Source organism: Topomyia yanbarensis, chromosome 2, assembly GCF_030247195.1.
Source record: "Topomyia yanbarensis strain Yona2022 chromosome 2, ASM3024719v1, whole genome shotgun sequence".
Classification (NCBI taxonomy): Eukaryota; Metazoa; Arthropoda; class Insecta; order Diptera; family Culicidae; genus Topomyia; species Topomyia yanbarensis.
Window position 1 is genome coordinate 329,345,641 of NC_080671.1, and position 12,912 is coordinate 329,358,552.

Here is a 12,912-nt window from a genome sequence, read left to right on the forward strand (position 1 = left end):
TTGTTCAGTGCGCAGTAGTATATACGGCCTCTAGCAAAAGCAAGTATCGGACTAACCATTCCTTCCCTTTCCTTCCGCGATCTACGTTCGGGCCTGGCCGGCGCCGGTATTGATCAAAAAACACTTTAGGATTACCAGGAGTTGCACATTGAAAGATGTTTCGCTACTCCCAAGCATAATTATCTACTGATTCCCTGTGCAACTTCAGCTAGTCCCGGTCGATAACGGAGTAGCAGCCAGGGGTGGTCGCACAAGCTCAAGCTCAAGCTCAAGTAGGTGCTGGTTGTACCATCGTATGCAACATCTACCTTCAGATTTGCAAAGGCCCCGAGTGGACTACTTTCGCTTGAGTTAGTGAAGCGGCTGCCCTATTCTACTGCCCAAGCGTTGAAATCGCTCACTGTAACGACTGGTCTCCGATCGATAAGCTCTTCTGTCAGCTTATCGAGCATTTCTGTAAATCGATCGAGATTTGGTGGTTACAAAGCCTTCATCTGCGCAATAAACCACTTCCTGAAAATGATATCTTGTATGGATTTTGTATAGTAAGGTTTAAAAAGCTTCAAAAGCCTAGCCTGTAGTGTATTGGCACTGTTTGGGACTCACAACTCACTTTCGTACCTAACTACTAAAACACTCCCCATTTTTTAAGCCCTTCTTTCCCACGAAAATACGTCAAGATATATTACTTCGTGGGGGACTCATTGCGCTTTTGTCGCACCTATTTTTGACGTAGGACTACGTCTTTGTTTTCGATATGGGGGTGCACTTTGCAAAATCTACAATAATGGTATGTAACGAAAAGTGGTCCAATTTTAAACGCACATAATTCAGCCATCTCACGATAAATTTTCAAATTTTTTGCACATATCGTCCCGAAATACTTCTAAGAATAGATTCCAATAGATAAACCCAAGGACTTTTGATATCATGGCATTAAAAATATAAATAACGTGCAACCTAGTCAAAATATCGCTCATTTACACACAGAAGATAGCGCTTTCCAAGTCCGGCACAACAGATTTGTGTACCTAGCGCGCTACGCTTCTATGAATGACGTCATCATCGACTATTTAAAGAACGGATTTGGCCGGACAAGCGCAGTTGTCTGTCGAACGGGTGGCTGAGCAGATCACTGCGCTGTGTGTTTTCACAGACAGTGTAACTGAGTTAGAAATCCATTACACTGGCTGTGGAGGTACCTGGCCGTCCAACACGCGACTGAATTTGTCCGTTCAAACATTACGCTTTTTGTGTTATGCTCGTTTCCAGTACGCTTTTATGTTCAATCTCGAACACAATTATTTGTACGCACTTGTACATTCGAGCTCCATTTGCAAACACGTTTAACATAGTGTCGTGGTACTAGTTGTTCCTTTCGCTCTAACCATCATCATTAGCGTTGACTCATGATCTTGTGATATACAGATTTAGTTCCAGATATTAGTTCGATCACGGTGTTCTGTCTTCTTTCTTCAGATCTTCTCAAATAAGTTTAATTGGATTCGACTACCTACTACAAATGAAATGACCTGATAACCAAGAAGGTTTGGTTCAATATGTAACATTCGATGTTGATTGGTTGTGCTCAAAATATACGTAAGAAATATAATTGATTTATTATTACTCTAATGGCGGTAAGCTTGAAGCAAGTTGGTACAGCCACACGGTACAATCTTTGATTTTAGGCCTGAGTTTAGTCCGGTCTAAGACGTTAGTACCTGTCATTGCAGAAATGGCTGCATCCTGAAGCTAAATGAAAACAGTGTAAAAGGCCGCCATATTCCTCTTGCATACATCTCAATAATTTGAATCAATTTTTCGACCTTTATGTGCAATATTATGGCCCACGTTGCACAGAAACCATATGAGGGCAAGTAAGCAAGTTTTATCCCGTATGAAAAACAGGTATAATCGAGTTTTAAATGCTACTTTTTTATATTCTTTATCGTCCTATCTATAAGGTGCTACACGCTCATTTCAAAACGCCACGTCGAAGAGTTATATTGCAGGTTAGCAGAAGTCGAATCATCTTGAAGCTAACCGCCGAACGAAATTTTATAATTGGATGCAGAGTTGCATTAAAAAAAACTGTTTTCGTTTGTTAGTTTACTTATGGCTATAAAAATGAGTGAAGTTGTTTAATTTGACCACAATTTTTTATTTAGTTTAACAAGAGGAAAAGAAAAAAATATATAATCACAATTTGTACCCTTTTATAGTTATATTTTCTCACAAAGAACACAATAAGCAAGTGGAAGTTTACTTACATTTTTACTGTTTTCGAAAGAGTTCAAACTATGTTTAAATAAAAGTTTGTTAATAAAGCCAAGCCATACAATCTAAGTAACACTTTTAAATATGACGGCAAACAATCTGCTACAAATATTCTCATTTTGATCGTTATTTAAATAATATCCAAGCTTGCTTATATTGTTTCACTATTTATAATTTTCCATCAAACTTGGACGATTAGCATTTCCACTGTTGACAAATTGTCGTTTAATTCTTAGTGATAGAACAGAAATGCACAGGGTATGAAAGAAGTTGTGAAAGTTGAGACTGGACAGATGACTTGGCAAAATGACACAAAAAGATGAATGCGGAAGAATCGCCCAAATCGTGTCGGAACTTAAGGGGGGTTGCGTAAGGTATTATCGGCAAAAAATTGGATTCCTTAATTTTTTTTGATACAAAGATTATTTGTCTATTCAGTCGGATGCCACGTCGAAAACTGGTTTTGCGGTGTACACCATAACTCAAAATCTGCTGGACCAATCGTTGATACATTTGCATAGTTGTTTTTAACATCACTCCACAAGTAACTAATGGAGCTTTTATTTCTTGGTTGATTTTCGAACTTTTCGTAGCACTTTGAAGCCAAAGTCCGATTAGTGCTAAAAACGATGAAAATGCTATAGAAAAAATAATAATATTAGGTATTTTGCAACAAGCTCTTGTAGTTACCTGGGCAATAAAGGAGAAGAAGAAAAACTGTGCAAAATTCTGTACGATTGGTCCAGGAAATTTTGAGTTACGGTTTACACCGCATTTTGTCGAGGTGCCTCCTGAAGATTCACTGTCTGCATCAAGTGTTAGGTTGAATTCGTTAAGTCATATCTGTCAATTGATTATCAGATAGATTGAGACTATAGGAAATAATTAATTGTAATTTTGTAACCGGGATTTGAAACTTTCTCAATTTTCGCATGACGTCGCAAAATTTCGTTGAACTTAAGGTTTTAGCAATCCAAGATGTTGAAAGCTGAGCAATTTGGATTTAACCCATTTGACAGATTTACTTCGCTGAAAATCAACTTTTGAAATTGTCAAATTCTCAGCTCAATTACTGAACTTTTTGTATTTCAGGATTGATTAGGTAATCGTGCTGATAATTTGAATTACTTCATTTTCAGCAAAGTAGGACTGCCGAATTCTATATGCATGGTGAGTGGAGTAGTTGGGTAGGATGATATAATAAGCCCCACCAGGCTAAAATGTCAGATTTCTTTTCCAAGGACCACATAATTACGTGAAGCAAATAATTTTTTGTTGTTGGCTTTTTCATGTGCTGCAGAACAGCAACTAATACAAACGTTTCCAAAAAAGGTAAGGTTCCATTATTGTTCTGTAAGCATTTGATTTAATTTGAAATAGTCAGATTTGGCTGAACTGTTTATATAATGTTAGAGAAGCTCTTTCAATCCTTGGAGTTATTTTCAATCCTCTCTTCAGCTTTCTTCTGGATAAATATGCTCGCAATAAATAAGCCAGTTTTATCAGGTAGGAAAGAGAAGCACCGTCGAACTATATTTACCTGTATTTTTGATTTCTCTGTTCTTTCCTTCTCCTTGATTCCAATTGCTCATCGAAGAGTTACAGGAGAGCACATTTGGATAAATCGAACCGATTATCGCATATTCAGATCAAAGTTGTTTTTGCGAATTAGAATCAAAACTGCAATAAGAATTGTTGTACATATCGCTATGAGAATAAGTGGGATCATTTAATTCCTTAATATAAATCAACAACATGTTATCACTAGAGCTACTATATTCAGAGTTAGGCGGACACAAAGGCCGGAAAACTGGCAGCTCTTATTTCAGGAAGAAAACACTGGCATCCCATGCGAATGTTCAAGCTCTAGCGTAATAATTTCATTGCGGTGTGAGTAAGAACTTTACAGGTACGAATAGAAAAAAACAATTCGAGGATATAATGATTTCATACTTGTGCGAATATCTCTTGGTGTTACAGAAAAAAGTCTTGTTCTTTTCGTTTCTCTTCATAGATAACACAAGGAAAGAGTAAAATAATTATGACCATAATCACAATACCTTTTCCAAGGAGAGCATGTCATGTGACGTCATGCTCGATTGGCTCCGGCATTTGACATGTATAATTGGCTCCGCTCAGTGTCTCCGCCCAACTATGAATATAGTAACTATAGTTATCACGAATTATTGCCCATATATCTGTCGTATCTCACATAAAAAAGTGAATAACGAAACAAATTAGTTTTTTTCATTGGATAGATCCAAATAAATGACAATAGGCTGTAGATCGTAAAATGCACTATTTTATAAATTTTCTTATTTTCACTCCCAGTTCACAAATTGAATCAGAATGTTAACTGCTTACAAAATAACTCCATAAATACTTTAAGCTAAGATTAAATAAAAGATTTTAAATATACATATTTTTCCTATATGAGTAAATCGGTGATCAATATATTTGTTCGTAAAAATATATTACTAGGATGCTCAAAACTTTCATTTCTGTTTTAATGGAAATTTTGTTAGCAAATAAAATCGTTCCAATCTGCATTGATGCATTACAGAAATATATCTATATTCTCTGTCTGCCACAGTGCAACCAAAAATATGAAATATAACACTTGTAAATTTAAAATGATCATTCTGTCAAAGTTTAATTTTTTGTTTGACCTTTATTTACTTTTTATTTTAGCTTTGCTGAAAAAAACGTGTTCAATTTTAATTCGCAGAATGTGATCAAACCTTTATTTATAATTGAAATTTATTCCAAATTTGTGAAAATTCACTTGAAACGAATATAAATATCCTCCCCCCGTGTCGACTGGTATCATGTTCAATTAGAATGACATTCACAGTTCATTTTGAATTCGAATTGAAATATTTCAACCAATTTTTTAACCAAAGTTTAAAATAACTATCATGGCACCAGTTACAAACGATGGTTCAACAACCTCAAACTTATTTTCTTTTGTGCATTGAATATTATGTCACTACAAAATGCTGTACATCATCGGCCAACTATAAACTATCCACCAAGTTAAAGTTCCAAGTTCAGAAACATATCGGTTACATGTTGACAAAATTGTTCTCACACGCTATGGAACGAGACATATGACGAAGAAAAGCTATTTTACTGCAAGAAAATATCGGAATGAAAAACTATTCTCCATGTTGTCTAATTCACTCATTTTCTTTAACATGAATTTGTTGTTTTTTTAACATTGTCGTGTATCGCAGATCAGAACGCAGCCATATAAATGACAGCATCGTTTGGTTCAAGCTTACCAAATAGTTTAGGCCGGTTTAAAAGTTAGTCCGGTTTAAAAATAGTTAGTACGCGTTTGAGCTTACGGCTATAAATGTACTAAGAAAATAAATATTTTACATTAAGTAGTATAGTCCTACGTCTACAGTTCGTGCAACCCCATAGGGCTGCCTTCTTGTAGTTTTTCTGCTGTATCTCAGAGCCCAACTTGGTTCTTGGAATGGCTTGACCTATGAGCTTTGATATAACTCTCGACTTTTCTCTTGCTTCTTGTCTCCATCTATTACGTCGCGGCTTTGCTCTCGTTCCCGTAATTCCTTGAGCCATTTAGCTCATTTTTCCGTCAGTCATTCAGCTCCCGGCCTCATCATGATCTACCTGGATAATCCCACCTTACTCCGACCGTTAATTCCCCTACGGAGGAATTTCCCCCGACGCCGACATCCGCTTCCTTGAGCCATTTAGCTTCCAGCTTTAACGAGATCAACCCGGATGTTATCCTACTCCGACTGAGCGTTCCACGGCGACAAAATTTCTCTCGGTAGAGTAGAATGGGGTCAAATAGCTATGGTGGTTCAATAGGTATACATAGGGCATGATCTTCGCTATGTCATTGCAGAGGTCGCTCATGTTGTGTAAATTAGATACACGGTAGTGAACATCGTTGACGATTGTTATTTCGGCTGTTACAGTGGATCAGCTGTATTAGTTACGGCGTTGTTTATGTTTTCGTGTGTTGTTCGGCGAAAACGCATTATCTTTTGTCCTCGGTACAGTACATTTAATCAAAGTAAAAAAATGAGTTTTTTTTATGTAAAAATTAATGATGAATTCGATATTTTTGTTTTTGGAAAAAATACGTACATCAACATGAAACATATGCTTGGGGACACGATAGGTCAGCCGTTTGGGAGTACTATAGATCACTACTATAATGTAAATTTGAATTATTTTGACAGGAGAATTGTACGAAATTTTGTGCGAAATACGCCAAAACGAAGTGAAGAGGATATAAAGAACGCAATTGCATCTGCTTAAGACGGCGCCAGTATTCGATCAGCCCCTAAATAATTCAAGGTTCCGTTTGAAACAATACATGCTCGTGTGAAAGGAAAATGCTCGTCATCTATGAAAGCGCGTCAGATATTTCGCGTGAGTTAAGTTAATAATTTAAGGTATAGTTGAGGTAGATAATCAAAAAAACATAGACGAAAAAGAGAAGGAAAAGGAATCCAGAAAAATTCTCCGAAGAGCGAATGTGGCCGTTGCACAGCTAAGCAACCACGGAATGCACAACTACAATTCCACACTCTGGCCATGACGAGGACACCGAAGAAGTCATGTTAGTGAACTCGGGTGATTCGTAGTTATACTGCCTAAGCTCGACCCTCATTAACAGAAGACAAAGATTAAGCCCGTACGATATTAAGCCTGTTCTAATGGCCCTGCCACTTCTAGTTTTCCGATCTGTTTACTTCACATCCTTGCTTTCACTTGAGTACTATGGCTCTAATTTTCATAACTTTCCCTACCCAGTAATCTCTAGCTAATTGAATGTCGTTAAAATGTAAAAAATATAAAAATACGTTTTTCAATACACTAACCTTGCCGGTGTACCACGAAACTGCTACTTGAGGAAGCTAAAACATTTTCCTATACAATCAACCCGAATTTTTGACGGAATTCCTTCTATAGCTCTTATTTTGTGCGGTGCCTAGCAGCCCGGGGACAACTTGACAGCTCCCATATATTGGACTCATAAGCAAATTTTGTGGTGATTAGGTGATGTCATGGCGGCTCGAATGAAGCAAAATTTGAAAAAGGCTTATCCCATTTACTATTTTCCATATCTAAAACATAAACAATTTAAGCATTTCTAATATCAAATTTATTTTGCTGTTCACATTAGAAACTGTCCTCATTCCCCATTCAAAATTGGGTGAGAAAAGTCACGTAGAGTGAGGTGAGATTAGTTATCTCACGTCACACGCCACGCAGAATAGGGCCGAGAATTATTGCAAAAGTCTAACAAAACTCTGGCCGGAGTCGAACAAAATTGTACATTCCCGGCAGCATTCTTGCTGAAACTGAGCAGTACCGGTGTGCTGCCAGAATTCTGATAAAAGCACACAAATTTTATTCAAAACCAATTTTGCTAAATGTGTAGAAAATCCTACGTATATTGTTTATTCTCCCGATCTAAATACTAGAATTCTTGACGTTTTCAACGAACTTTCAGGTTCACGTATTGTTAAGCTTGGTGATTTATTGGCCAAAATGTTTTCATTTATGGTTCATTTATATTGGTGTTATATTTATATGGTTTTATATTTACCGATTACAAACTTCACACAACAAGAAAACCAAAACATTTTTAGGAAGGAAGAGAGCCGGTTGCTAAAAACAACGACTTCCAGCTAAATTTATAATAAGATTTATGTAACTTTGCTGACGGTTTCCAATCAGTGATAAATTTATTCTCTAATAATTGTTTTCTTTATCCACATTTTGGAACACGCTTTTTCCAAATATTGTTCTGGCCGCATTGACGGCGTTCATAACACACGTAACGAAACACGCTTTTCTCTTGAAACTTTTTCGTGTCGTTGTTCGTGGTACTCGTACAGAGAAGGCATACTAGCGCCACCATCAAATTGGTGGTACATATATGAAACAAGCACTATCTGTCAAGTTGACCCTGGGTTGGTGCCTAGCAACAAGCGTGTGTTCCTGGCTTCCACATATCTTCACCTTAACCTCAAATAGGATAACCTATCGTACCCACAGATTTAAAAAAACGTACCTTCGCCATATTGGATATAGCTTGAAAAATATTTAGCCAGGCATAAAATCATTTCTGCTAAAATGTTTCCAGATATAAAACCTTTCCAACGAATACTTGTTTGTCAAAAACAGTGCAAAAATATCATCGCGCGAGCTCGCCAAAAAAACTGCACGGTAAAAAATCGTCACGCTAATGGAAAGTGATTTGCAGTTGATTTCGCACTACTTGCCCAACATTTCAATACGATGTGTCAATCTATTGGAATAGATCATATCAAAGAACTACGAAATCAACAGCAAAACACTTCCATTTGAAATGAGTTGCACATTGCTTCTGATTGATCCTACATTTAACTATATACACATTTCTTACGGCATATCCCATTATAAATGTTACCTGAGAATAAATAATTGCATACATTATCCACAAGTACATTATATAATACTCACGTTCTACATTACTTTGGAAATGCAACTTATCCATTTTTGCTCCTATTTACAAACATATGTTTGTAATCGGTTAAAGACGTTAGTGTTTTGGTACCTTTGACAATTGTAATTAAAGATGAAACCACTCAAATTCAATAGATTAGTACAGTGGTGCGAATTCAACGGATATTCATTTCAATTTAAAGATCATTTCTATTAAATAGCTTTCAAAGACCAGGTCATTTTGATAGGAGTTATGCATCCTTAAAAAATCAACGCTAAATCACTTCAATTGTTAGTGATGCATGATAAACTGATTCAAGTGTAAAATCATTTAAATTAAACGTGACAATTTTTTACCGTGTGACCTACTTGACCCCACCCTACTTTACCGTGGCTGTTTCGAAAATTTTTCGTAAACTATTTCAGGCGTTTAGATTATTTGGGCGTTCCTAGACGTGGTGCGAACAGTACCCTTCTTCTTCCGCCAGCAGAAAATGACGTCCAACTAAGTCTCGAACCGCCAATCACTGTTTCTAGTGGCTCGATTTTTCAGTTTGGCCTTTCTTTTTTAACAAAATTTTAGAACTCTAATATTAATTTTTATTCCTGTGTATAGTTGTCATGTACATTTAAAATGTAATATATACATTTGAAAGTTTATAATGAACATAACCAACCATGAAATCTTAGTGTTAATGACTGAGAAAGGCATAGTTGCACCATTAGATGAATTGAAACTGGTTTCACTGAATACGTTAGTAGGTTGAGTAGAAAAAAATAAATTAAATATTGCATAAGGAAAAGATTATTAGACCGAGGTTTTAGTGTAATGAGCTCGAGAATAAAATTCTGCAATTGTACAAACCTCAACCGTCCGCAACACTTCCTCGATCGGATGATGGCAGCGAATCCCTTTCGGTACTTTTTATTGAAGAATGCATACAGGATCGGGTTGATGCACGAGTTGGACGCTCCGAGCCATTGTGCGATAGGAGTCGCGATCTGTAGTAGCTCTTCTTCGCTGCTCTCCAGTGCGCCGCCCAGTTTAATTCGAGCAAAAATCACGTACAGTGGCAACCAGGATAGTACAAATAGAATAACAACTACAACTAGCATCTTAACAACTTTGATCTTGGACTTTTGCTGCATTCGATCCATCTGGGCGTCTTTCGAGTCGCCGGGAATGGATCGCCTCCAGACCTGTGAGAAAAGGAACAAACACCGTTTGAACAGGTGAAAGCACTCGCAGAATTGCGACCTTACCTTGATCCAGATCAGTATATAACAAATGGTGATGAGTGTCATCGGCAGCAGGTAGCATGCAACCAGGTTTGCCAGCAGAAAGTACAGCGCGCCATCGGTTCCAGGCGGCCAAACTTCAACGCACAGTTGAATTTCAGGCGCCTCCGGAAAGATGGGCACCAGTTCGAAGAACAGAGCCCACGGAATGGTCGAGCTGAGCGCGATGATCCAAATGCACACAATCATGAATCGGGCACGACGTTTCGTAATCTGCAACTTGAGCGGCCACCAGATAGCGAGGAATCTGGAATTAGAGGTTGAAATATTTTCGTTAAATGAGTGGAATGGAGATATTAAAATTTTCAACGTTTCTGTGGAAGCAGGCGGGGTTAGTTCATAAAAACAACACTTAGCAGAAATAGTGCAATCGAGAACCCAATTAACATCGGCACCGGACGCCCGGGTGTAGGCTCTCTCTTCCCTTCTTACCCGTGTTATACGAATTTTGCACAGGTTGCAAGCTGACTGCTGATAAAGCGAGAGTAATTTTCTTCAGGAGCTTTAAGGTAGCATCGTAAAATTTAAACGTTGCAAAATACACGAAGAAATAGCGGTGACGGTTGGTAGCTTTACCCCATCGGATCCGTGTAACCCTTTGACATTTCGCTGTTGGTTGTGATATTCGGATCTGGAAACTGCACTGAACCCGCTCATTATGATGAACAGGACGGCGAACGAAACCACCTAGCGTGTATAATTCTGGTTCTGATTGATGCTTGCGTATATCTCTTCTCATGTTTGCGAAGGTAACCAGAGTATGCTTACAACTGATTGTGAGAGGGGTTAGTCTTATTAATAAATAGAAGTACGTAATGTTAAAATGAAATGTTTTTTAGCAAATAACATTGCGCGATTTATTTACCATTCGAAATTCAATATTATTATTGAAGCAACTACAGAATATGTACGGATAATATTAGTTACCAGGCAAACGAATAGTGATGTGTAGTCTGTCATGTGTTGTTCTCCTATGATGATGAGAATATAATAACCCATCATCTGCGCAGTGGATCACTGCAGTGGTTGCATATTCTTTCTAGGAACCACATAAAAGAACTACAAATTTTATCAAATATTATGCAATTAAACAAAACATAATTCGCGAAATTATCAATTATTACTACTTTAATTTAACGAGAAAGATGTTAAAAATACGGTAGGTTTAACACGAAGTCCTGATTATGCAGTAGAATTATTGTACTAATTGTGTGAAATTGTTAGATACAGTATACAAAAAGTGTGCCACTCCCGTAGCCCAATCAGTATTTGTTTAACATGTTTAACAAAATTGTGCATGTTTTGTTGTTTATGCACTAGATCATCAAATTCATTACAAAACTATTTGTATTTTTTGTGAAATCATGTTTTATTGGAAATAATAGCAGGAAATGAATCGACTAAATTAGTTATGGAACTTGAGTTTTGACTTCGTTTCATCCGAATCCGACACTAACTTAGTGACAGTCAGAGTTAAAAATAATCGAAGCTCTTTTTTGACAGCTGAAAATGAACCTGACGCGACTCGCGGTGAATAGAAAAAATATTCATTCAAATATCGATCCTTATTCATTCAGTTGAATATCGTACAATATATTCATTTCACTGATTACCTAGGAAAATGTTTTCAAATGCCGGTAAAGCATATGAAACAACAATCATCATCACTTACATTGTGCCAGGGCCTACTTTGATGCGTTTGATTCGTTGCTGTACGGCCACTTCGTGTAATAATCGGAGCCGAATGAAAATCTGCATGGATGAATAGGCGGTTTGTTCGTTTGACGTTTTCAGCTGCGTCACTGAATATTGAAAATGAATGCGGCTGAATATGATCAATTTTCATTCAATGAATTTGAATATTTTTAACTCTGGTGACAGTACTACGCTAGCGTCGGATTGACGTTAGCTCCAAAAACGAAAGCATTGTTTTTGATTCTGAGCAGACCCCTAGTCCTGCGAGATGTCTCGCATTAAAAGGAGTTATGATTAAGCCGCTCAGAATTAATGAAGTCGAAACTTAGTTTGGCTTAGCAAGCCAATGCACAGTGGTCCAGAATGCAAATTTATAGTCTGGTCACCAAGCTTCGACAGTGTTGGAATAGCGAGGAACGCAGACAGTCGAAGAGTAATCGCCCGCCCAGCGGTGGAGAGTGAACGATAGTATGAGTGAATGGAGATGCGTGATATAAGTTTATGTGAGTTAATTGTAAATTGTCTTTAATTTGTGAATGCTAGCTTTGCAATTTTTTGTGAACAAATTGATGTTAACATTAATGCTAAATAAATGTTTGTAGGCGTCCGACGATGGCTGAAGAACAGTAAGCTGAAACGTTACGTGGATAAATGGGAAAATTTGCTGTTTCATTTTCACCTGGAAAAATCAACAAGTCCACGAAATAATTAGCCTTATTAAGTCTTTAGAGCAGTTTTCGTAGTGTGTAGGCCCCTTCTTTTTGTTAAAACAACAGTTAGGGTGGTTCTAATTTTACCAAGATCAAAAAAATAACTTTTGAATCATTCAAGCAAGAACCGAACGACCCTCAGTGAAGTTGAAGAACAACAATTTTTGGACAAGTTTGCTGGAGACATGTAAGTTCTATCTGTCATACTTTTTAATTTACAGCAAATTCAAAATCGAAGGGTAGGGTGTTTCTTAGGAAAACTGTTTTATTCGAATAACTTTTGCGGTATTGATTTAAAACTGAAGCTGTCTTCAGATAACTTTTCGATTGCTTTAAGGCGAATAGTTTGTTTCGTGGCACCACATATCTAACTAATTTCGTTGAAAAGTTATGAGCACTTTTTCGCCAAAAATGGGTTCTCTGGAACAACAATATCATTCATTGGGACAAA

At 37.2% G+C, this 12,912-nt stretch overlaps 1 protein-coding gene across 2 annotated transcripts in view; it reads right to left on the reverse strand.

Moving 5' to 3' along the window:
- LOC131683879 (neuropeptide SIFamide receptor-like) overlaps positions 1-12,912 on the reverse strand; it is a 622,586-nt gene that overhangs the window by 13,220 nt on the left and 596,454 nt on the right. For both annotated transcript variants that reach the window (XM_058966252.1, XM_058966250.1), the window contains exons 4-5: positions 10,021-10,303; positions 9,623-9,957 (exon numbers count right to left, since the gene is read on the reverse strand). In XM_058966252.1, the coding sequence (XP_058822235.1) occupies positions 9,623-9,957; positions 10,021-10,303 (618 nt within the window). The remainder of the gene's footprint in view (positions 1-9,622; positions 9,958-10,020; positions 10,304-12,912) is intronic.